Source organism: Diceros bicornis, chromosome X (genome assembly GCF_020826845.1).
Source record: "Diceros bicornis minor isolate mBicDic1 chromosome X, mDicBic1.mat.cur, whole genome shotgun sequence".
In the NCBI taxonomy this organism is placed as follows: Eukaryota; Metazoa; Chordata; class Mammalia; order Perissodactyla; family Rhinocerotidae; genus Diceros; species Diceros bicornis.
In genome coordinates, this window is record NC_080781.1 from 12,623,908 (window position 1) to 12,650,072 (window position 26,165).

The window sequence follows — 26,165 nt, forward strand, 5'->3', positions numbered from 1 at the left end:
CTGTTTTCTGCAAGGTTAGTACAACTCCACAGAAACGTGCCTTGCCCGAAGGAAACAGAGAGATGGTAAAAATCGATTCCAATACTATTTATGGGAAGGAATTCAGATAAAGCCTAGTCTGGTTCACAAACCATGTTTCCAGTCTCCCTTAACTAGATGTCCCTTTGGGAAAGATGCATTTCCTGGTATCCGGGATGGGATGGTAGCAGTGTATGCCTCTATTTCTATCCCATTACTTTGGTAGTGATACAATGAAGTCAACAGTCATTTAGTTAGATTGCAAAGCTTATGCCAAAAGCCAAACATAACCCAGACATCCATGTCAAATCCCTTTACCATGAGTAACAAAACAATCAAAATGTTATAAACAAAACATGTCCAGGACCCAGCCAATAACCTACACATTTCAAGGAATATTTGATGCAGCAAAGCACTCAGATAAAATGAATTTAGACAGTTCTTGGATTTTATAATGGAATTTGACCTGGAAAGGTGGTTTAAAAAAAATAGACAAAGAGTGACCTTGACTTGAATGGCTTGATAATAAAATTTATACAGCATAATTTTACCAGCCAATATGACTGATGACAGGCAGCCAGAACTATCAAATCTGTAAATAATAAGTGCTATATAATACCTGAATTGTTTGTCTGGCACTGGACAGGGAAGCCTAAAACTTGGGATTTGCCACCTAATGCAATGCAAGCACGGATGAGTGAGTGAGCGTGTGTATGTGTGTGTGTGTGTAAGAGAAGGAGAGAGAGAGAGAGAACACACTAAAACTGGAAGTCATGTACTGGAAAAGACAGATTCTTCTGCTTCATAGCTGGGTTTATAACACTTGTTTCAAGTGGGTTTACAGTGACTCAATGATAAATGTGCATTTCTAAGCTACCTGCTTTTGTACCTCTCCAAAAAATGTTTTTGAAAACTAACCTCAGGTTTAAAATTCGTAATGACAAAATAATATAAAAGTACAGCTTTGTAAACCGGCAGATACACATTCTCTCATGAGGCAATAAAGGGTCGTGGCTAAGTATAGAGCAAAAAGTAACATGAACCATACACAGCACTGGTGGGGGCATGGAGAAACTGGTACTCTCACACACTCCTGATGGAAAGTGTGATTGCCTTTTTGGATTGTAATCTGACAATGTCTTTTAAAATTAAACCTGCATATACCTTGTGACCATCCTAGAAACCTGTCACATCAAAATAAGTTCCCATATGGAACGACATGTGTACAAGGATGTGCATTGCTGACAAGTGTGCAGTAGGCAAGCACCAGGAACAAAGGCAGTGCCTGTTGACGGGAAAGGGCTAAATGCATTGTAGACAACCCAAGGCATAGAATGCCGCCATTAAAGAGAACCATACGAGTAGATTGGAAGGGATTTCCATGAGGTATTGTTCAGTCAAAAAAGCAAGATGCAAAAATGTATTTCCAATATGATTCCATTCTAGTAAAACAATGACAAAATAACCCTGTATATGTGTATATTTACACGCACATATATGTCAGCGTAGAAACGTGAGTACGGAGAAAAATACAGCAGGATCTAATTCAAGGATATATCTGGGATTTATCCTAGATTTGGGATATATAGAGAGGGCGCTGCTATAGGTAGATAAGGGATTGGAGGGAAGCAAACTCAAAAGTAAAACAAAGCACTGCACTAGAAGTTCAAGCATAGATGTTTTCACAGTTATTGTTATAAAATTATGTAAAAGCGTAGGCATATGTTAAAGTGAATTAATCTAAAATTTTTTCATGTACTTGAAAATAGCCAGAATGAAAAAACCAAAGAGGAAAATAATGGGTGGGAGGTTGATGTCTAATGACCTCAGGTGCGACCATTTTTTAAAATGAAATTGGTCTTAAATACTTGGAAGTTTTCTAATTATTATTTAGATCTAAATGTCAACTTAAAGGTAAGTCCTCCATAACAATACCTTTATCTGGAGATACCTCTATCTCAGTCAAGGATGCACTTGTTTGTAAGTAACAAGGTTGGAATTTCCTCCAGGAACATTGCGAGTCAATAGTGGCCCAGAAGTCAGGGGACATGGGTAAAAGTCCTGCCTTGTCCGGCAACTCTTTATGTGGCCTTGAACAAGTAACTAATCTGTTGGACCTTCGAGTTCACATTTGTAAAATGAGGGAGGGGCCTGGACAGTCCAGCCCTAATAGTTCATGAATTCTTCCTGATTTTCGTAACTTGAAAGGCCTCAGCAGCATTTGCTAATTTTAAACATAATTAAACATAAAGTTCATAGAACTTTGTACTGAGGTTCAGAAACAAGCACATTCCAGAGCAAGTGGCGCCCTTTTTCCCCCCTGAAATTATCACTAAACCCCAGAACCCATCATACCTTTAGGAATAGGCTGGGAATGCTTTGCTCCTTGGTCCAATTTGAAGTCCAAATATAAGGTGGGTGTGCGAGTGTAAATCTTGGACTGAAAAGAAAAAGGAAACCATCAGCATCTTTCCAAGAATAAGGTTCTTTACTTCAGCAGGGCCCTTCTGTGATGGGCCTGGGGCCTGGATCCATTATATTTACAATTCCTCCTTGGGAAGTGCTGTTAAAGTGGGGAGAGGGGCTGCCAATACAGCCCCTTCTTAAGGGTCTTGGTCTAAGTTAGCCCTCCTAGCTTTACAATTTGGTTGACAAGCTAATTTCAGGATGACAGCTGTCTCCCTGCAGCCATTTCTCAAATATGGTCTGATGTTAATAGTTCATTGGCCAAATAGTTGCTCCAACTGTCTCACTTCCAGTCTTCCACTTGATACAGTAGGTTACCTCATATCCAAATGTATGTTTTTTTCCTCCAGGTCTCAATAAAGCCATGTCCATTTTGACATTCAAAAACAGTGGTCTGTCAATATTTTTATTTGTTCTAACTTGGCCCTCTTGCAAAAAAAAAAGGTGGTCCACCACTCCCGGCTTGAAAAAGCCACAACTCCAAATATAAAAAAGGCAAACTTTTGCAGGATTTTCTATTGTGAACAGTGGCTTTGATTCCATCAACAGTTAAGCAGAGTTTGTAATTCAATATGACACCATTCTGAATCATTGGCATAGACTAAAATCCAAGGGATTATCACTGTTGCTATAAACCTTATGATGTCTCATTGTTTATCAAAAAGCCCAAGTGGTTCTGTTCTACTTTTTTAAAAAAAAATTAAAATACACACAAAAATGAAAAAGCACATAATATCAAATTTGGGAAGGATGTAGAGTAACTGGAACTTTCATACACTACTAGTGGGACTATAACATGGCACAAACACTTTAGAAAACTGCTCGGTAGTATGTAGTACAGATGTTAACATGCATAATCTATGACCCAGCATTCCAACTCAAAGGTGTATCCCCAACAGAAATGTTCGCCTAAAGATATGTACACAAATCTTGATAGTGACACTGTCAGTAATAGCCAAAAACTAGAAATATTCCAAATGTCTTTAATGATAGAATGGATAAGTGAATTGCAATACACTTATACAATGGAATACTATACAGCAAGGAGAATGAATGAACCCAACTATGTGCAACAACTCAGATGAATCTCACAAGCATAATATTGAGAAAATGAAGGCAGACACAGAAGATCACATACCACATGATTCCATTTCTATAAAGTTCAAAACAAGGCAAAACTAATCTAGGGTGTCAGAAGTCAGAAAAGTGGTTATCTTGGGAAGGTTAATAACTGGAAGGGGTTAAAAAGGGGGCTTTTGGGGCCTGGCAATATTCTGCTCCCTGAACTGGCTTCCAGTTTCATGGGTGTATTCACCCGGTGAAAATTCTCTGAGCTGTACACTTGATTTGTATACTTTTCTGTATATATGTTGTATCCTAATAAAAAGCTTATATTTGTTAAAAACACACATGTGTAAATAGACCAAAAGAGAGAATCCAGAGCCCATAATTATTTACTATCTTTGATAAAGGCATCATTTTGCAGAGAATAATTATGTAAACTCTAAGAAGAATGGATATTTCTGCCTTTTTCACCTAGGGCCAACCCACAGTGCCTGTCACATAGTAGGCGTTCAATAAATATTTACTGAATAATGTTTCATAATAGAAAATCCCATGTATAACAATAAATTTATTTACAATATACATAGGGTATTCATCAATATCTTTACCTACATGTAGCAAAATGCCTCTCTTCAGGACAGCAAAATGATCTGGTATGGTCAAAGTGTAAGTTTGCACATTAAATTCTGGAATAGAGGATTGTAAATAATGCTATCAGAAGACTGTTCCCTCTCCTATGAATGTCTCATGTATTGAAGCTTTGGGCTTTAAATGGTCTGGTAGGTGGTTTTACACAGCTTAAAAGGTCAAGCTGCATCAATACAGCTTCAAAGACTGGAAAAGCAAATTCCCCTGGGCATACATAAATGAAACCAGAAGGACCTGTGACATCAAGTGCAACCTGAGGCCAAAGAGTCACAATCAATCTGAAGAGCTTGAAACATACATAAAACAAGGGCAGCACCCGTGGGACACAGGGTCTGATTCTCTAGTATCGTTAGGTATATAATGCACCATCTGGAAAGGATCTGGTTTTGTCTGATGAAGACTTCTAAAATTACCTCTAAAAAGATCAAGGGTAAGCTTCACATAATATCAGATGACTCCTCTTCTCGGGCAATATTTTGCTCTCTTCCAGAAAAAGAATCCCTGTTTGGTTGAAGCATCTTTCCTAACCTCTGCCTCAGTGGCAGATGCAGTATCCCTGCCTGAAAAGAGATGAATCACAAAAGGCTCTTGGTTTAATTTTTACTAGAATTCTCCCAGAATGTAGTCATAAAAATAATCTTGAACTGGAAACCAGGAGTCTTTGATGCTAGCATTGCTTTTCCTGCTGACTAACGAAGCACTTATCTTCTTCTGGGCTTAGTTCACTCATCTGAAAATCTCGTGTTGGGACTCACTGATGTTTAAGTCTATTTCTGGTTCTGAAATTCTGAGTCAGAAAATTAATATTTTCCTCTATGTTTTAATTTTTTAAATTCCCTTCTGATTTCTCAGACTAGAGCTGTAGAGAAGTAAGAATGTGGCTGGGGCAAGGGAGAGCAACTAGGGCTGCGGGGAGTAAGCAGGGAGCAGCTAGTTAACTCGCTCTGTTTTGCCCTCAACCTCAGCCATCAATCCTGCCCTCCTGGCTAGCTCTTCCTCTTTTCTTCCTGCCTCCAGCTTCTCAACCTAATCCGTATTGTCCAAAAAATCGTAATCTATCTCTCTAAGACTGCAACTACACAGACACATGTGGGCACACACACTAACGCACATGGAACTCTTATGTATTTATTGACAAAATTTTAAACTGAAACCAAGGAGAGACATTATAAAGTCACAAATATATCCTGTTGTCTGACAGTGTGAAAAGGGATAAAGGGAAATTTTTAATTCATTTTGAAGGTGTTTTTTACATCTATTGCCTAGAACAGAATTCCGATTCTAAGATCCCTTTTGTACTGAAAAACGGATCCTTGAAGGTTTCAACATAACACATGTCTTAAATAACCAACTACCCAAAACCTAAATGTATATTATTCTATTTCAGTTAATCCATAACGGAATAAAACTCAATTTGGAAGCTGTTCCCATATATATATACACACACAAACGTACACACACACATAGTTTTTGAAAAGCAGGTAGGTTTTGCTTCTTTATTTTTGATCTTCCATGGTAACTCTGTTGAAATAGCAAATATAAATTATGTTTATTTAACTCAAGGATGATAACACCAGCCTCGAATGAACTTTGAGCAAACCTGGATTTAATTTTTCTATTACACACACTGCTGATTTGCAGCCATAAAGAAATATCACCATTAGGCACATTCTTTCCTGTGTTCTGTTTTGCTTATTTTTATGTATAGTATTAAACTATTAACAGACCCTCAAAATAGAACGAGAATTTAATTAAACAAATCATTCTCTTTTTGGTTTAAACTTAGCTATCAATGTATCTATTTCCACAGGATTAAAATAAATTGGTTCATGACAACCTAAAATAAAACATTCCTCTACAAATCTGTTTCAGCATGAACAGAACTAATGCACTTAAATTCCATCAGTAAAATTGTTTTCTTTTTCCTTTTCTCTGTTTGGTCCTGATTAATAGTACCTGCACAGGTACTAAAATCCAAAGCTATTTCTCTTTTGTCTTTCTTCTCATTTTATAATTCTCTATTAAAAGTATTTATAAAAGTTATCTTTAAATGTTTTAGTCTGTATTTGAAAAGCCTAGTGGCTTAAAATCTTACAGTTCAAATATCATGTAGGCAAAGCTTCTAGAAGGTAAGTAACGTAACTCTTCATAAGAGGTTAAGGGTAAATTTTGGCTAACCTGTAACAACAGGGGTGTTACCAAATCCAGACAAGCCTCGTCTCTCTTTCTCTATAAATATGTCAGAATTAAACCCTTAATGAGCCTAAGACAGCACTCCAATAATGACTGCAAAACAACCAAGACAAAACAAGGTCTACAAAACCACTTCCTTCCGAAACCCCAACTCCCTTCATCTTGTAGCCTTCAAAGACTTCCCGCTTACCCTCGTAAGGGTATGATACCCTTGTCAAGCTGGCTTCCTTCCTCTGCTTTCATTCATAAATGTGATCTTAATTAGGAGATGAAATCACTTCCACATGGAAGCCATGTGGCTTTAAAATGTCTTCCCAAGAAAAAGAAAAGAGCATGCTATGTTGGTTGCCATGTATGAGCATGGCAAAGGAAATATCTTTCATTTTGCCACTGCTCCTTTCACAGAAAACTCCCACCCATTTATCCCTGAATGCTGCTAATTTTGCCACTGTGCTAGCCCTCCCTAAAAGCAAGTGGCAGCAATTTGTCACATATCAGAACTGTAATAAACACTTTCACATTTCTTTTTGGGAACTATTTCAAAGACCCTTTATTATGGTTTAGTGATTTTTCAGGAAATTTACTCAACTTCTCAATCTTACTATATGTTGTTTAAGCAAATTAAGTAACTCTACTAACAAGTGCAAATCCTCAATATCCTAAATGAGAAAGAAATAGTGTTTCTACCTACCTATTCCTGGACCCTCACCCTCATGTTGGATCATCCCTCTAACGTCAGACATTATGTTTTATGGGATTTTTTTTTGCATCACTGCTAACTTTTGATGAATATATTTGCATATAAATCTTTGACCACATTCTATTTTGTTTCCTTCACAGTGAAATTTTGGGTCTAAAAGTCTAGACATTTTAAAGGCTCTTGATACATCTGTAGGTTTATGGCTAAATGCAATGTGGCCAAAAGCAAACTGGTCAACATGATCATGTGATTAAACAACAATTTGCTGAACACGTCTACTGTTAGTCATTGGTTTTTCTAGTCTTGGTAATTTTGCTACACCACAAGTCAGTTTTTCAACTCATTATGTGCTCTAACTATTGTTTTTTTCCCCATCTAATCCCCTACTGTTAGACTGTTAACTCATTCCAACAAATCTCCTATTGTTGCACATTTAGATTTTTTTCGCAATATATCAGTCACAAACAGAGAAGGGAAGGATTAATTGCTGGAAAAAAAAAAGAAAAGGAAAAGGAAAAACACCTGAAAATCTTTGAAAAACTGGACAAAAAGAAAAAAATAAGGAAAAAAGCTTAACCTAAAAAAAATTTTAAAGGCATCACTTCCATAGTACAAGTACCAATATTTGAATGACCAGTGTCTAGCAGCATTTGTTTTTGAACAAAAAATAATTTTGATCAATTGTTATACTAACTGAATTGCTTTCATCCAAATTATTTTTGTCAAATCACTTGGTAACTACCTAAAAAAGTGCCCATCTCATCAAAATGTTAACCGTCTCATTTTTTTTAAATCTTAGCTAAGTTAAGAAGCAGAAATTGATATCTCCTTACTCTTTTAATTTGACTATTAGTTTGGGTGATATTATTATTTTTAATTTAACAAATACTATTAAATATTATTAATATAAGAATAACAGTAGCTAACTACATTAAGGGCTTAGTATGTACCAGGCACTACTATTCTAGGTGCTTCATGTGTATTCATTAGGCCACTTGTATTTCCCTTTTTATAAAATATCTGCTCATTAACCTATTTAAGTTTTCATTCTTTCATTAATTAGCTCCCTCATTCAAGAAATACTGATGGAGAGCCTATAGTGTGCTAGTCATTGGATATGCATATTGGTGAATAACAGATCTGCTCAGCCTTTGTGGAGCTTACTTTCTAGTGAGGAAGATAATTTAACAAATTAAACATAAAATTACACATGCTGTAAAAGAAATAAATAGGGTATATAGAGAGAAAATAAAATGGGGGAGTAATGGAAGGCCTTGAATGAAAAAAGTTGGGGGTAAGAGGTTTCTGGGCAGAGAAAGGAGCACAGCACGTGCAAAGGCCTTGAGGCAGGACAGAGCTTGGAGGATTGAGAAACTGAGAGGATAGCAATATGCAGACACAAAGAGGTAGCTGGAGGAAATGGCATGAGAGGAGTTTAGGGAGTTAGAAAAGATCCAGTCAGGTGTAGTCCATAGTAAAGTTTTTAGCATTTCTTTAAAAGTACAATGGGAACACATTGATCCAATTTTCACCTTAAAGATAAAAATCTTGAGCTACTATGTGGAGAACTGGAAGAGAATAAGAACAAGAGAGAGGAGCACCCCTGAAGAGGCTGCTGTGGTGGGCCTGGCCAGGGCTGGGCAGGGGATGGGAGAGATGTAGATAGATTTAAAATATACTTTGGAAATAGAAAGGTTTTGCTAATGGACTGGATGTGGGTGGGGGAGGAGAAGGAAGAAGGATGACCACCATGTTTCTACTGTGAGCAGTGAGTGATAGTACCATTCATTCATGAAGATGGAAAAGACGGGAAGGGAAACGAGTTTTCATTTGTTTGTTGTCCAGACAGGTGGGGGCAGGGGGAATAAGATTTCAACTTTTGCTATTTTAAATTTGACATGCCTGGGAACATGCAAATGGAGAAGTCAAGTAGGTAGCTGAATACGTGAGGACACAGAGCTCAGAGGTGAGGTTTGTGCTGTGAAGATAAATGTGGGAGTTGTAAGACGACAAATGGCATCTAAATCCATGGGATGGATAAGGCTACCTAGGGAGATGATGTTCAATGAGAGAGAAGAGGACTCAGGCCTGAGATCTAGGGAACCTAAGCATTTAGGGAGCTTGTAGAAGAAAAGGTACCTACTTGAGAAAGGAAACTGAAGCAGCAAGGAGCATCCAGAGACACAAGAATGTATTATCTCAGAGGCCAAAGAAAGGAGAGAGGGTGTGGAAAAGGAGGAAGCGTTGAACCCATGGAAAGGAAGAGTTAACGTGAGGAAGGAAAAAAAAGACCTCTGGGTTTGGCCACATGGAAGGCAGTGGTGATTCAATGCACTAATGGGGGTGGATGCCAGCTTGAGAGCATGGAGGAAGTGGACATGACATGTGCAGACAAATATTCTGGAAAGTATGACTCTCAGAGGGAGCAGAGAATTGGGGGGTGTGAGGTCAAGGGAGTTTGGTGCTTCTCTTATTAATTTATACGAGAGATGTTTTTTCTTAGTAAATTAAGGCTATTAGCCTCTAATAATATTTGTTGTAAAAATCTCCCAGTTTGTTTTTGGCCTTTAATTTCATTTATGGCATTTCTGACATGGGTCAGATCTATCAATCTTTTCCTTTCAATGCTTTTAAACTTAGAAAGTCTTTCCCCATCCAAACATCACATAAATGTTTTCCTATATTCTTCTAGCTCAAAATTTTTAACATTTAAGTCTTTAATCTATGTTGAACTTATTTTACTATGGGGTGTGAGATCATGGGCTAACCTGTTTTCTTTTTATGAATGGTTAACCAATTGTTCCAGTTGACTTATTCTTCTCTTTTTTTCCCCAATTGATGATAACCTTCTTTATCATTATTAAGTTTGCAAATATACTTGGGTCTATTTCAGGTAGGTTCTCTTTCTGCCAATCACAAGGAAGAGCCTCAATGGGGAAAACTTCACTAGCTAGCTTAGAAGCCCCAACTAATAGAAGGAAGATCTGCTCCACAGGAGTTCTCGTCATCATCTCACACATCTCCCACGGTGCTTCCCAATCTCCTCATCTTCCTTCCACCACTGGGTCACTTGCATGGTCTGCTGGACTTTGCACTGGGGAGAAAACCCATCAGCAAAGACCCATTCTCTCCACCATTTTATACCTTCACACACACTCAAGAAACTCACTGCCAGACCCCTTCGCCCCTACGTGGAGAAACAGACCTTCCCCTTTCTCCTTGAGATCTTAAGGCTTTGAGGAATGCCTTGAGTAATGAAAAGCAGATTTACCCCATTATTTCAAACAAACTTCCAACTCTTGTTGTCTAGAATAGGCTGATGCCCTTCAATGAAAGGATAAGTCTTCTGTCCCCAATCCAAAGCACTATGATTTCTGAATTCTTGATTATTTTAAAGAATTCTGATGAGTGGGAGAGATTAGTTTCCATCCTCAGTGCCAAAGGTATCATGGGAAGGATTAAAACTCTGTAATCATATTTTGACATATACATGAAGGGCTACACAAAGAGAAGACAAGGAACTCTTAGGCAAAATGCCAATGACTCTGTATAGGGTGAGAGTTAGAGAGGGCCAGACTACATTTTTAACTTCTATCAACCATAGAGGACTGTGGAAAATCTTGAGCATCAAGCTGTCCAGCTGACCAAGAATTTTGGACATAGCCAAATTATCCTACTGGGATAGAAAAAGTCTCTATATAATCCTTTTTCAAGCAGCGCTTTAATCAATAGTAACACTCTAGTCCCTCTCCTTCCCACCTTTTATTTAGGGGATGGGTAGTGAGGAGAGAAGAGCTGAAGGGGAAAGGAATAAAGATGCTGACAGGACTCACAGCCCTGAAATTTAACCAGAGACATGTTAATTGTGAAACTGGACTTTGATTTCTTCACCCTTTGAGTCAGCATTCTTTCCTAAAATTGGGTTACAGATGTTCTAATTTTTGGAAAATTAAAACCAGAGAAAGAACAAATGCCCATCTCTTATATGAACAATCCATCCATGCTCCTACAAAGACAACAGTACAATAAAGCCACCAATGACCCCCAAATACGCCAGGAGGGAGCCTTGCTATCCCTTATCTCTCATCCACGGTTAATGTGTTCCAAGGTTGAGTCAGCAAATCTATTATCCGATGCTAGAATATTCCTCACAGGCCTTTATATTTTTAATCTCTATTAGTTACATTTGGTATTTACTAAGATGTTTTTAAGAGTTTTTGCAAGAAAGTGCATCGAGATGGGAAGCTATTTGGCAAAGATAAGGTTTCATAGAGCTCTGGGGACTGATACCTTCCTTTGTGTAGATATGAACTTTCAATTTTATGATTAAGGGGGAACTTATTATGGCATAGGACTTCTCCTATGTGATCGTTTGCAGGACATTCTGACATAGTCAGGGGTGTCTGTACAGACATGTGCCTGAAGGTACCCTTTTGGTGTAGAAAGAGAGAGAGGATCATTCTGAAGCTTCCTTCCATGAAAATGAGCTAAGGCATTCCCAAACTGGAGAGAGACACACTCAGCAAGCTTATGTACAAGGGCAGAATGGTGTGATAAGGCAGGGGTACTGTGCAAATAAAACGGGGCAAAATTCAGGAAACCTGAGTTTGGGTCTAGATTCCTTTCACAATGAGCTGTGTGACCTTGGGAAAGACTTTTTGCCTAGTTGAGTTGCAGCGTTCTCATCTACAAAGTGGTGGAGTGGGAGAGCTGATCTCTCATATCTACCGCTGCCTGACATTCTGATTCCATTGGAAGTGCCAGAAGAAAAAGGACGAGTAGGTCTTGGTTGGCTCTGAAAAGCATCTCATACTATCAGGAATTCTAGACTCTAGCTGCCCTAAGAACTTCATTCAGATCCTAATACCCCATTACAGCAATGAAAGAGGTTGAGTGAATGGAAAGTTTCCTGCCCAACTATTACATAAATGGGCCTGAGATGGCCTCTGTGTATTAGGCAAAAATGGTCCCCACGTTGTTTACTTCTTCACAGCAGACTAGCTCCTTTAGCCCAAAGCCCGCTAGAGCCCAACTCAAATTCTTACACATCTGATTGCTTTAAATATATTCCAAATAAACATATTTTTATCCATTTAGAGCCTACCTACTTTACATACCCTGCAAACTGCACCCAACATCTGCTAGCCATAAATAAAGACAAACTCTGCAGCTATAAAAGTCCCCAAACTGCTGCTGCCCTTTGGAGCTCTCTGAGCCAGAGGCCCTCCATCTTGTTGCTGAGCGACATCACCTGGACACATAAGCCCTTCTCTGATTTCCCCTACTGCTCCCAGGAGATCCCTTGCCCTGTTCCCCTTCTGGGTAGTAGTCTCGCACCACTGTCTCCAGAAGGTCTCCAACTGCAAGGGACTTCCCCTTCTCAGGCAACTCTATCCAAGCACCACCCAAATAAAGCTTGTGTGTTACTGCCTCTCATGAACCTGTCTCTTCCTTGACCAACCACCAAAATCCCAAACTTACTACATCAACCCATCTAAATAAAGTAAGTATACAGAGAGGCTCCAAAAGTATTGAATATGGCCTCCCGTCTATCCACAAACAAGAAAGGAAGTTCCCTACTATTCAGCAACAGCTCTGAGAAATTGAAGAGTTGACAAATCTGCTAAAGGGCTAGAGACCTATGGAAGGGGTCAGTACTTATCCCCCATCCAGGGCAGGGGTGTGTTCACGAATTCCTGGGCAAGTAAGAAGTGGCCAGATCCTTAGCAAAATTAAAGATGGGTCAAGGATTTCTTCTGAACCCTTCAACATCCTTCTCTCCTCTTAGGCCCTCTCTGTCTTTAAAGCTGCTGTGGATAAAAACCTGCTCTCAGCAAAAGATCTGATTTATATTGGGTTGTGCCAAACTGGTAAGGACCTGTGTAAACTTGTGGTTAAGATCACAAACTCGGAGCCAGATACCCAGTTAGAATGCCAACTCTGTCACTTACTAGATGCATAACTCTGGGCAAGTTGCTAAACTCGCTATGCCTCAGTTCCCTCTGTCATTAGGTTGTTGTGAGAATTTAACTGTACACATTTTATGTGCCTCCTTAGTCTCTCTGCCTCACTAACTCCTGAGCCCTTGGCCACGTATGAGACCTCTGAGTGTCACTGCTCTTACTACTGTTGACATCTCCAGCTGCCCTGGCCCCTCTTGTCTGACTGCCAAGTTCTCAATGGCTTGATTGCTGCACAGTGGTGGGAGCTCCAGCAGCTCCAGAGCTCCTGGGCTTGGCCTGACAGACCTACTGAGGCTCTGGATCCTCCCTCCATGCCCAGACAGGAATGAAGATCCAAGCTACCAGATGTGGTATGTAGCTTTCTCAGAGGCTGCCTGAAGGGGCTAGGTGACACAATCCAGAAGGGCAGAAGATTAGCCCCCAAGGGGCAGACTGTGGCCAAAGAGGGATGGAAGATGTGGGATGACAGAAAAATTCTTCCTCTTTCTTCCTCCATTAGGAAGTCCTGAGGTACAGTTTTCTGAACAGGCGTCCTGCACCGCCAAGTATCTGTCTCACTTTCCTTCTCCCTCACTTTACAGCCCTGGGAGTGCACATAAGACCTGCCTTAGGCTCTGTTTTCCAGAGAACTCAAGGTAAATCAGGAGTAAAAGAATTGATACATGTACAGCACTCAGAACCTCACTGTCCAATACAGCCACCATGAGCCACATGTGGCTACTGAGCACAGGAAATGCGGCCAGTGTGAATCGAGATGTGCTCTAAGTGAAAAATACACACAGCATTTCAAAGAGTTGGTACAAAAAGTGTAAAATATCTCATTATAATTTTATAGTGATTATATATGTTGAAATGATAATATTTTGGATAACTGGGTAAAAATACATTATTAATTTCCCCTGTTTTTTTTTACTTTTTAAATTCTGTCTACTGAAAATTTTAAATTACATGTTGCTTCCCTTCTATTTTTATTGGACAGCTCTGACTTAGAATTTAGTACCTCATAAGCCCACAAAAGATGTTAGCCATTTTCATTTCCCTTCCCAAGAAGTTCTAGAGATTTGCTGTCAGTAAAGCCTAACGATAAAAGGGAATGTGGGAGCAGAAAGGGAGACAGATAAAGGAAAAGGGAACAAACATTTATTAAGTACCCTCTATGTTGCCAGGCACGTTACATATCTTACAAACAACTCAAAGACTATTCGTTACCATCCCCATTTGGCAGATAAGGAAATAAAGGCTCAAAAATAATTTTCCCGGGGGCCGGCCCCGTGGCTTAGCGGTTAAGTGTGCGTGTTCCACTACTGGCAGCCTGGGTTCGGATCCCGGGCGTGCACCAACGCACTGCTCGTCCGGCCACGCTAAGGCGGCGTCCCACATACAGCAACTAGAAGGACGTGCAACTATGACATACACCTATCTACCAGGGCTTTGGGGAGAAAAAGGAGGAGGATTGGCAATAGATGTTATCTCAGAGCCGGTCTTCCTCAGCAAAAAGAGGAGGATTGGCATGGATGTTAGCTCAGGGCTGATTTTCCTCACAAAAAAAAAAAAATAATAATAATAATAATTTTCCCAAAGCCACAGAAGTATTAAACAACAGAGCTGAAATTCGGACCCAGGTCTGCTTGACTCCACAGTCCATGCTCTTTTCAATCTATCATACTGTCAAAGGATTGACTCTCTAATGGTATAGTTCTGATAAGTAACTGAGGTTTTTGGCATGTATTAGGGTTTCCTAGAATCCCTTAAGTCACCCACACAGGAGGTCAACTACACTAACCAAGTTAAAAGCTGTTACTGGGCACAAACCAATCTCTCTCTCCCTCCCCTAGGATGCGTGGAATGGAATTCAATTGGTCATACATCATGGTCCGTGGCACATGGTCATCATATACATCCATGAGAGCCCCTCTTGTTTTGAATTTTTTCCCCATCATCCCCCATCTTAGTTCCATTCCCTCACTGGGTCTCAGTCATGTAATGAACATCCTTCCAATCAACCCTTTGTATGTTTATTTAGATAGATAGGTGTCCTTGAAAAATAAGTAGCATTATGTGCAAAACTGCTCTCTCATTCTAATTTATTCTACATTATTTCCTGAGATCTAATAATATAGATATAAGTAAATATAGTCCATTGTTTCCAACTGCTACATTGTATTCCATCATATGTAATCACCATATTTTACTTATCCATTCCCTAAGTGGTGAACACCTACATCATCTCTGACTCCTTTCTACCACCCATGATGCTGAGATAACCACTGTCATATGTCTACTTGGTGAAGTCTTGCTGGAGTAAATATCCAAGAGCGGAATTGCTGGGGCATACTCTATATGCAGTGTTAGCTTCACTGAGTAACTTAAGTACAGTCATGTACCACATAATAACATTTAGATCAACAACAAATCACATATACAACAGTGGTCCCATAAGGTTAGTACTATATAGCCCAGGTGTGTAGTAGGCTATACCATCTAGGTTTGTGTAAGTACACTCTATGATGTTCGCACAATGATGAAATCGCTTAACAACACATTTCTCAGAATGTGTCCCCATCGTTAAGCTACGCATGACTGTAATGCCAGCTTGCTCTCCACAATGAATACAGTTATACTCTCCTGCCATGCATGAAGTTTCTATTTCTTCCCATCCTTGCCAGCACTTGACAATATTCAGCTTGCTAACTTTCGCAAACCTGAAAAGTGTCAAGTGGTACCATATTATTTGAATTCACATTTCTCTGTATATTGGTCAGAAGAACATCTCTTCATATTCTTATCAACCTTCAATAGTTAGGTGGAGGATTTTCTTAAGACCTGGTGCCTAGAGTTGCCAACAACACAAGCATCTAACCTTTCAAGAAGGCAGGAATGTTTTCCCTCAGAGGGTAGAGGCACCATGGGTACATGGCTTTGTTCTCCCAGCTATGTTAATGCTCTGGTCTGATCACATACATCAATTTTCTGCAGATATAGCTGCTCTAGGGCTTGGAGATTTGCTTGTGCAGTGAAATCTCACAGATCTAGGGCTGGTATTGTGATAAATGTGTCTCATTACCTTTGGGGACTATTTTTAAAGTGAGATAAGTGAAAATTTGGGTAGAATGAATTCAAGTTTGGCAGTTCTGATGGAACCACATCCAGACCAGGGGAGGCAACTCACGCTATGGTGCTCATAAACAGAAAGAAAATCTGTATTCTACCCAAGCAAAGTAGAATTACAATTGGGTAAGGATGCTTTGGGATTTTATTTAGAATGTAATTTTTAATCATAATTTTTCAACTTGGTTTATAAGGGCAAGGAGTTTTAGATCAGGGGTTTAGATTTATTCTTAGAAATTTGATGATGGGAGAGATTTATGTTCACATTTGGGATATTTTAATATTTAGATAATTTTTTATGCTGCTCCTTGGGCGTCTCACACACTCTCAACATGATTGGGAATAATTTGACAGGGAAATAAAATCAGGAGGGAATGTGCGGCCTAGAATATGGATGCGCCTTGGTGCTAATTTAATGAAAACACTCTCAGTACTCATTTCAGACCCTTCTGGGGGTAAAATTTATCCCAGAGAGAAGTTAGTTTTGGTGGGAGGAGATCCACAGTGATAAACTTCTCCTCTCCTTCCCTGAGGGGGTCAGTCACTGCTAAGTGTCAAATCCAATAGGTTACTAGAACAAAATGCTGAGGAATATTGGGGGAGCCTCCAGACCCCTCCATAACGTCCCCATGAGGCAACAGCCAGCTGTTCTCTGCCGCCCTCACTCATCCCTGGGGGTGGAGGGGAGAGGGAAGGATGGGATCCGGTTGGTGAGGGTAATTCAAGGAACTGAGCATGCTCAGCTCACACCCTGCTGGGCTATATTCCTTCTCTCTTTCTCTTTCTCTCTCTTTATTTCTTCTTCTGCCACAAAGTAATAAGCTTGCCTCTGAAAATGATGCCTAAGACTGTACAGCTCCGCCTGGACATGTTTAATGAAGTGGGGGAAGTATTAAGAAGCCTAAAAGGTCTCAGGTACAAGTCGTGCTCTTATCCAGATTGTACTGGTAATAAAGATGATATTTGGATCTCCATCTGGCCAACTCCTCAGACTCTACCTCTCAATTCATCCTAAACTTGAGAGGGGAAGAAAGGATAATTATCCTTTGGTCTTCTCCTCCACTTCAACTCCCTACACTTGACTTCTACCCAATTCTAAGTCCTCTTCTGCTTTTGTCTGGCTGACAAACTCTTGTCAATTAAAATCTATGAAAATATTTAATCACAGTCATCAGGAACTCTTGTTCAAAACTTCTTTTGGACTGCTCAGTAACAGATTGCCTTAAATCAGTATCCGATGCTGGGAAAATCCACCAGCCAAGTTTCGGTAGTTACTCAGAGGCACTCAAAGTCTCCAAGGTGGACACAGACGTAGGTGGGTACTGACTCCTGACAAGCAGAGCTGCCACAGCCAGGAGTGGAAGCTGTTGGGGAAAAGAATCTGCCCAGGAGAACTCAACTGGCAGACCCTCTAATTGGTGGTGGTGACAGAGTGGCGGGGGTTGGGAGGTCTACAGGAAAACACTCTGGTGGAGAAAAGATGGAAAGGCACAAAAATCAACACTAAAGGAACCAAGATGGAGGAGAAAAGGTGTCAGGTGATTTTTCTTTCTCCTTTTCACAGCCCAGCTCTCCCTCCCTCTCTCTTGTGGGTCGCTTCTTATAATCAGAGAATAGCAGAAGGGGGCGGGGGAAGCCAGCACTGTTCTCAGAGTCTAGAGATGAGAGGAGAACTGACCAGAGGCAGTTGTTTGAAGGTAGTAGGAAACGAGAGCCTTGTTCTGGATTTCAGAATGGTTTCCTCTAAAAGGAAGCATTTACATTTCTGCAGTTGCTATTTATAGTTGGACCAGGAAAGAAAAATTTTGGCCATTATGGTTTCCTTCTGTAATGACCATCTACATGGGAGCAAAGAGAACAAGGGGGTTTTAAGGTTTCATGAAAAAGAGGCAAATTATCATTATTTTATTCTTCAATGAACCTGGATGAGCTGGACCTTAATCAACTCATGTTGTGTTCCAAATGTAATGGTTATACTCTCAACATGGATGACTCCCATAGATAGTGACAGGACAGCATTGTGTCTTTGGAATTTTGCACTGTTTTAGTTTTGATCACTCAGAGACAGAGATAAAAGGCAGAGGAGTTAGAAGAGCAATTATTCCAGGTGAAACATTATTGGTTTCACCAATTCAAGATATATCTAAAGACAAAAGAGAATGAAATTGAAAAGTTAAAAATAAAAAAACCAGGAGAGAGAGAAATTACCAGAAAAGTTTTACATGGTAGAGATAACTTTTTCAATTTTCATGCTTAAGACAATAAGCATATGTTTTGAAGGTCTTCTAAAAGCACTGAGTCATTCACTGGACACTTCCACACCTCTAGGCAAAAACACTTTAGAAACACCCCTATGGCCTCACATTGTCTCCTTTGCACTGTCTAGACTCTTTCCATCCTTATTTGCCTGGTCAGTTGGCTCCTTTAGACTTAGGCCTGCTTTTCCTGAACCTCCAGATTGGGCTGGGCCTCCTGTCTCTTCTGCCTTCCCCTAATTCCACCACGTTTACTAGTCTGGTGACTCCCCACAGTACACCAGTGTTAACAGTTGATGTGTCTGTCCTTGGACTGTGCCCTTCCAGGTCCCTGATTTTTTTTCATCTCTTTCCCTCACACCTTCACAGAGTCTTGCACACAGTTGGCCCTCAATACATATTTGCTGAGCTCAACTGACCTATAATGGCACAGACACCTTTCTGGGAAATCCTTCCAATTCCCCCTGGCCAGTGTGGAAGTCCTTCCAGGAATGGCAGGATCTGACAGTTTCCTCATCTCATTTTACTAAGCCCAGGGAATATGGAACAGCCCATGGACCTGCAATGATGGTGAAAAGGATTCTCAACATGCTCCTCTTTTAATAGAGTAATCCCTGTCAATGATTTAGATCCCATTTGAGTTGAAATTTTTAAATTCTTGTCTACCTTGGAGTACCTATACCTGTCCACAGGAGCAGAATTCTTAATAAAGCTTCAAGTAATTAGAATTATATTTGACAGCAATTTTTCTCATCACATTTTAGTGTGAGTTTGTTCAAACGCTACATGATCCCAAGGATTTGTGCTTCAGTCAAAATAACGCACTGTGTTTGCAACTATGAAAAGCATAGCTTTATATATGCCAATACCAGTCTTTAAAATACTGACATCTACCTTATTTATAGGCACAAGAGCTCAGATTTTAATGCAACACGCAAGAACCTCTGAAGCTGTCATATTTTTCACAGTGGTTAGAAAAAATATGTAGTATGTTCCTGGGAAAGACTTATCATATCTGAACAGTGCAAGCCTTGACAGCCATAGAAGTGATTACAATGATACGTAAAGTGTCCACTCACCTTTATTGAAGGTGACACCTTGGTTTTTTATAGCTTTCATCATGCTCTTAGTCTAAACTTCCTTACTAATTTGTAACCCTGATTACTTAGGCCAATGATGTATGAATGGCACAGGATGTAACTTCTGGTTTAAAAGTACACCTATCCATTCTTCATTTACTGGCAGAAGAGGGCTTGTTGATACCACTGGAATGTACTTCCTAGGGGATTAGGTCAGCAGGGACATCTTGAAGAAATAAGAACATCTGGCACCCTTTGTGCGCACCAAGAATGGTCTTTTTGGGGTGAGTGGGCTGCCCTGGGCAAAAGCAACCTTTTGTACAGCTGATTTGAGCAGATCCTGACCACTGTTTACTTGAACATTCCAAACTGCAAATTAAGTGCCAACTATGGCTGCCTATCACAGAACAAGTCTTTGAGGTTGCTGGGTGCATTTCCTTGGTGTCTCCCTATTTACTAAACAAGACTAACAGACCTAATCATGCCTATTCTCAACACTGAATGAGAACCAAGTTTTGCACTTGTCTGTGGAATGACGCTGATCATCAGCTCAGGCTGCATAGTCTGTGTTGGGCAGGTCCTAGAGAATGAACTGCTTTGTGAAATTTGAGATGAGACAGGACTGCACACAGCACTCCATGCTACCTTAACCTCAAACCATGCTATCGAAAACTGTGGGAGAGAGGGACGCAGGAATATACATACAACCAAGGTCAGCCTTAGGCAAAATCCAGGAGTAGACAAACTTGGTCTTGAATTTCCCTCCAGCCCAATATTTTGCATCATTTCTTTTTGCCCTGTCGAAATCCCACCAGGATCTGGTTGCCTATGCAGCCCCCCATCATGATCCCCAAATAGTTATTGCACTCCTACTATCCAAGTCTTTTATACAAATCATTGTAAGACACGATCCCTGTCCCCCTCTCTTCTTCCTTTCCCTCCCTCCATCCACGCAAGCAAAATCAATTCCCCCTCCTCCGGACTACCCTGGAAGTTTTACATACTGCTGTTTTAGTTTTCTCCTGTCACATTATACTTCTGATGTGTGCCAGTTTCTCTCCCCAGCTACACTGTGACTTTATTTGAGGACAGTTGTTGTATCTTATCCACATCGTATCTCCAGGACACTGCACGATGTATACACGCAGGTGCCTAATGACCAAATGAATGGAGCTCATAGAGAAATGGGACACATGAATTAAATGACAACTGTCAGTCCAAAATTCTCATGGGTTGTGAAGACAGACAGCTGTGTGGATGTAGGATAGCCCAGAAGGCTTCACCGAAGAGAGGGGACATAGGTTGGACCTTGGTTAATAGTAGCAAGGGGACAGAGATGGTGAAATCCTCAACTGCACATTTCTACAGGACTTTGCACTTTACAAAATCCTCTTCCCCCAAATGCTCTGTCTCCTCCTTGTCCTGTGTCAGAGGGAGACCAGAAGGCTCTCTGCCTTACGCTGAGATTTCCTTTCCTCTCTCCCTACACCCACCCATTAAAATACATCCATTTATGGTCTCAAAAGGGAAATTCAGCCAGAATTCATTTGGGTGATTGTAAATTTCACAGGTGGGACTTTTTTTTAGGATTCCGCATAGTATCTAATTAAACATGGACCATAAAAGAAAAATCAATGGAAATAAAAACTAGAGGAAAATGAAATTGTTATCAGAAAGAGACATGGGTCATTGTCTCATTAAAAATCTTAGATTCCTAAAATGATCAAATCATATTAGGTTTCCAGAAACTGCCTCACAGAGATCATGGCTATCCATTTTTCTAAATGCCTATTTAATGTTTAATGTAACATTGAATATTACATCATTTTTCTTAGCTCTTTTCTTTTATATTTGTACCTATTTTTCTTACACTGAAAATCTTGATTCCTAAAAATATTAACAAATTTACTCATTTGTTTTATTTCACAATATACACAAAACTGTTTTAAAATTGTAATGCCAACACTAACAATAAAACAATGGAGTGAAGATGAAAGTTTTTGTGCCATTCTTTTTGTCTTTAGAATGTATCCCACTAAAAATGTACAGTCAGAGAACTAGGTTTAAAAGCCCTTAAAATAAATGTTTTCTCTGTGTGGTTATGTTGCTGATACCTTTACACAAATTTTAAGTTCTTCATTTGTTTCCATTTGTTTTTAATTTTAAGATTTGTTTTTTTTTCTTTTTCTGGTTTAACTGGATGTTTTAAATATGTAAACATTTACAGCTTTCAAATTTCAAAATAAAAAGACATAATGGAGAGAAGTCTCAGGTCCATCCTTATCCTCCCCACCCTCACCCCAAAGGGAACATTTTTTTTAAATATCCAGTTTTAAGTGCATCACAGAGCGCTCTGATTTATAAATAAAATAAATTAACAGACAGGCCTTTGGAAGGGACGATTCCTTCTGAGCACGTGTTGTTTGCCTCTGCTTGCTCTCCGGGACAGCTGGAGGCCATTACCTCAGGCTCCCTCTGTCAGAAACCCACTGTCCCACTTACAACCTCTGCCATGAGGAGAATATCCGCCATTCTTTTTTGAGCTAAACCCATGAACTCGCTGGAATACTTCAAAGGCAAAAAAAGAAAAAAAAAAGTATGTGCCTGTGTTACCTGTTTTCATGATTTAATAGTTTTTAAATGCTACTTTAAGAAGTTGTTCTTCTGAGCTTGGGAAGGAAAGAGAGCCTTCTGTGGATGAGAGTGGGGGGCCATCCAGCCTCCCCACATCACAAAGTGAACAGAAGCAAACTCAGAAAGGCAGGTGAGGGGAGGAAATGAGAATTTGGGGTCAACCGTAAAGTTGGCAAGATCCATTTAAAACGTGCCAGATACAATCAAAGAATTCAAATGTCCCCTGAAATAGAGAAATGGGTATAATGCAAAAATGTCCTAAGTTTACTGTCTAGTATTATGATTGCCAAAAACCCACTGCCATTTGGACATGCTATAAAAGTGTTTCCTGGAAAGCCACATAAACTATATATTTTTTAATCAAACTAAAGTAGAAGGGATACTGACAAAATTGTGTATTGGTGATAAAGTGTTTCAAATGACATTCTGCCCTTAGAGTTCCTTGGATAAAAACAAAAGCTGGAAAATGTGGTGGGTAGCTGTTGCTCTCTAGTTCTGGTATAGGAAATAGGGGGTGTGCACCAATGGCCTGCCACAGCCCAGAGACTCCAGCAGCTCTCCAAATCAGAGGTGATAATCGCAGGCTTGGTTATAAATCACGTGCCAACCCATGACCAACACAGGTTGATCAGTGGGCAGGTTGCTTTTTGGCTGGGAGAGAATTGCCCAAGGGACACTGGGTCTTCCAATGCCTGCCGGAGCTAAACCAGGGCGAGGAAGGGGACATACCCAGCAGGGACACATTGAAAGCTGCTAAGTAAATATTTCCTGATTGTCTTGTTATGTATCAGGCACTGTTTCAGGTGCTGGGGCACAGTGGTAGCAAGATCTGAGCGAATTACATGGAATGCTTGGCAAACTCTTGGAGACTGAATTTTTATAATTTTGGTTATCATCCAATACATGAATATATATAGTCTGTCCATCAGAAGGAAGATTCTTTTCGTTATGTCTGTACGCCACACAAACACTGTACAAAGCTTTTGCAAAGAAGTAAAAGCAGCAACCACTTATAGAGCAACCACTTATAGAGGGCTTATCCCGCACCAGGTATTACTCTAAGTTCTTTACACATAGTAACCAATTTCATACTTCCGATGACCCTCTGAGTCATGTAATTATCTCCATTTTACAGATGAGAACACTGAGGCCCAGCAGGCTTAAGTGACTTCTCTAAAGTTAGTCAGTGGTAGAGCTGGCCTTGAACCCAGGCAATCTGGCTCCGGATTGCCTTTTTCTGACCCTAGTGGGGCTGAGGCCTCCTTAAGGTTTGCTTCTGACATTATGGAATTTAAAACAGCAGGAGGCAAGTACAGGCGTTTGTTGGAAAAGAAACATGTTCCAGAGAGAACTGGCAATAAATATTACTGATTGGCTGCCTGATAAAGATGGAATGGGGTTTGGAGAATTTCATACTTTCATGAAATAAACATGTGATTTTGACCTTCCAGAAGTGAGAGAAACTATTCAAAGTATCCCATTTTTATCTTTTCCCCTTTTCAGCCTTCACTTTAGACCGTGCTGTCCTGGCAGAATCTTGCTCAAAATCAGCTGTGGCTTCCCAAGGGCTGAGACACACACAACCTGGGAAATGGGGACACATTTACCTTTGGGAACAGCAGAAGGACAGCTGTGTTGCTTGCCAAAGCTTATAATATCTTGCACAAAACCTCCTCACCTTTTTTGTGGACAGAGGAACTGAAGTCCAGAGAGGTTACATAAGATTTGCCAAAAGCCCCAGAGCTGGACCTTAACATCTTCTATAGGCGCCTAATCAAACTGTTCCTGGATGAGGAAACCTCCATGTCTGGGATCCTATGGTCATTACACATATTGCCAACAATGGTCCCCGGACCACAGCATCGGCATCACCTGGGAGCCAGTTAGAAATGCAGACTCTCAGACCTTACCCAGACCCGCTGAATCAGAGTCTGCATTTTAACAAGACCCCCGGGTAATCCATATGAATATTAAAGTTGGAGAAGCACTGGAATGGTCACTAATCCCATTTTCTAAATATATCAGTTGCGGAGAGGCGAGTTGTTGTCTCTATATTGGTTATAAGCACATCAGTCTCTTGAAATGTATATTCTCATCCTCACCTTGTAATTGAACTTAAAAATATCTTACCAATGAAAAACAATCTTCAGTTGTTTTTATGGTACATCTAGACTTTTTAAGATCTAGTCATTCCTTGGTGAGCAGACAAGACTTCAGATGTACAAAACTATACTTCTTATGAGACCCAGAACAAAATGGCCAACAGTCCCTCCATCTTTACAATGACTCACGCTGGTGTCTTTTCTTCAGAGCAGGTTAATTACCTTTCCCAAATCCCAGCAAGCCCCTTTAGCAGAGACAGCAAACATAAATCTCAGCCCAGCTCCTGCCCAAGTTAACACAAGGTAATCAAATAATAATAGGAATAGCGACTGCTTATGTGGTGCTCACAATGTGTCTGGTGCTGTTTTGATAGCTTAATGTATAAAACACTCGCTTAACTTTCATAGCAACCCTATTTTATGGATGAAGACACTGAAGCACAGAGAGGTTAAGTGGCTTGCCCAAGGCCACACAGCTAGTTCACGGCGGGGATTCTAATCCAGGCCTTCCGTCTCTAGAGTCCATGCTGGTAACCACAGCACCACATTGCCTCTCAAAATTCTAATTCATGCTGCCCAAGGTGCCAAGAGCCCCTTATTAAAATTCTCTCATAATAAAGACTGATCATTTACTTAGGAGAACGTAATTCACTTCAGAGATTTTACTCAACAAAGAGAAAAAGGAGAGGCCAGCAGCTACTAAGACATTATTTTACAAAGTTAAAACATTACCTATGGTCTCTAATTCTTGGTAGTGATTGCAAGACCATGCGGTCTGCTGCTTGGAAGTGTTTTAAAATGTCCTGCCTATAACTGGAAGCAGCTCCAACATCAAAATTGCATTGTGTTTCTATAAATGAGAAGCAGTTGTGAACTCTAAGGATTCGTGATATTGCTGGCTTCGCTTATCTATCAAATCAGTGGTCTAATTTCTCTTTTTAGCTGCAAACAGTTGAACTCTTTTTCTAAACGAAATCTTAAGGACAATTCCAATACACATGACTGGGCAAAGTCTTGTGCTTTGGTTGAAGTGGAGAGGGGAAAATCTCTTGATCTCCACCATCCACTTCAGTATGCCCTGAAGGCGTGTCCCTAGAACCCTATAGTCCTGGAAACACAGAATGATAAACACTAAAGGAAACAGAGTGAGCCGCCCCTCGTCTGCACTAATCCAGCTCTCCTTAGGCCTCCCTGCCTGATTCTACACACAGCAGTGTCCTTTGCCTTATACCAGGAAGGCCTCACAGGATCTGAATTCTCCTCTGTGGAGCTGAAGGGAAGAAAACTCTTGACATACAGTTGAAAAGGGCACTGCTCAATGCTTGGCAAAACAGAAACAGGTCACAGAAACACGATGAAGGGTCATGTGTCCAACTGCAAAGTAAGCCGTAAGCCTGCCAGGGGTACAGACAGCAGTCAGATATATATATATATGCTTAATAGGGAGCAAATTTTGATTGTTTTTTCCTTCAGTTACTTCTGTTTGCACTGGAAACACAAAGCAAAATAACGCATACACCTAGGCATGGTACAGGTAAAGAACTGTGGTTATAGAGCAGAAAATATAAAAACCAGTAAGTCCCAACCAATAATCACAACCAACCTGTTCACCATGACATGCATCCCACTGAATGGTTGGCTAGTAGCCACTGCCAAGCCATTATCGCTGTGGGTGCATATCAACAAAATTTAAATTTATATAAATTAGTGTTTAAACTAGTTTTAAGTGCTGGTTGCCCACAGGGAGAATGGCCAAGTGGTTCCCAATATGTTGATGCTCTCAACTCCAGGTGGCATGTGTGGAACTGGATGTCAGGGCCTCTCCCAGATCCCCTTGGATCCTCTTTAACCATTTCTGTGCCCCCTACCCCAAACTCAATGGCCATAAGTAATGACTTGGGGTAAGGGAGCATGAAAGCCCAGCTCCCTTGCCC

At 40.3% G+C, this 26,165-nt stretch overlaps 1 protein-coding gene across 3 annotated transcripts in view; it reads right to left on the reverse strand.

Annotated features, from left to right (window-relative positions):
- PIR (pirin) overlaps positions 1 to 26,165 on the reverse strand; it is a 90,779-nt gene that overhangs the window by 31,175 nt on the left and 33,439 nt on the right. For all 3 annotated transcript variants that reach the window (XM_058535476.1, XM_058535475.1, XM_058535474.1), the window contains exon 6: positions 2,374 to 2,458. In XM_058535476.1, the coding sequence (XP_058391459.1) occupies positions 2,374 to 2,458 (85 nt within the window). The remainder of the gene's footprint in view (positions 1 to 2,373; positions 2,459 to 26,165) is intronic.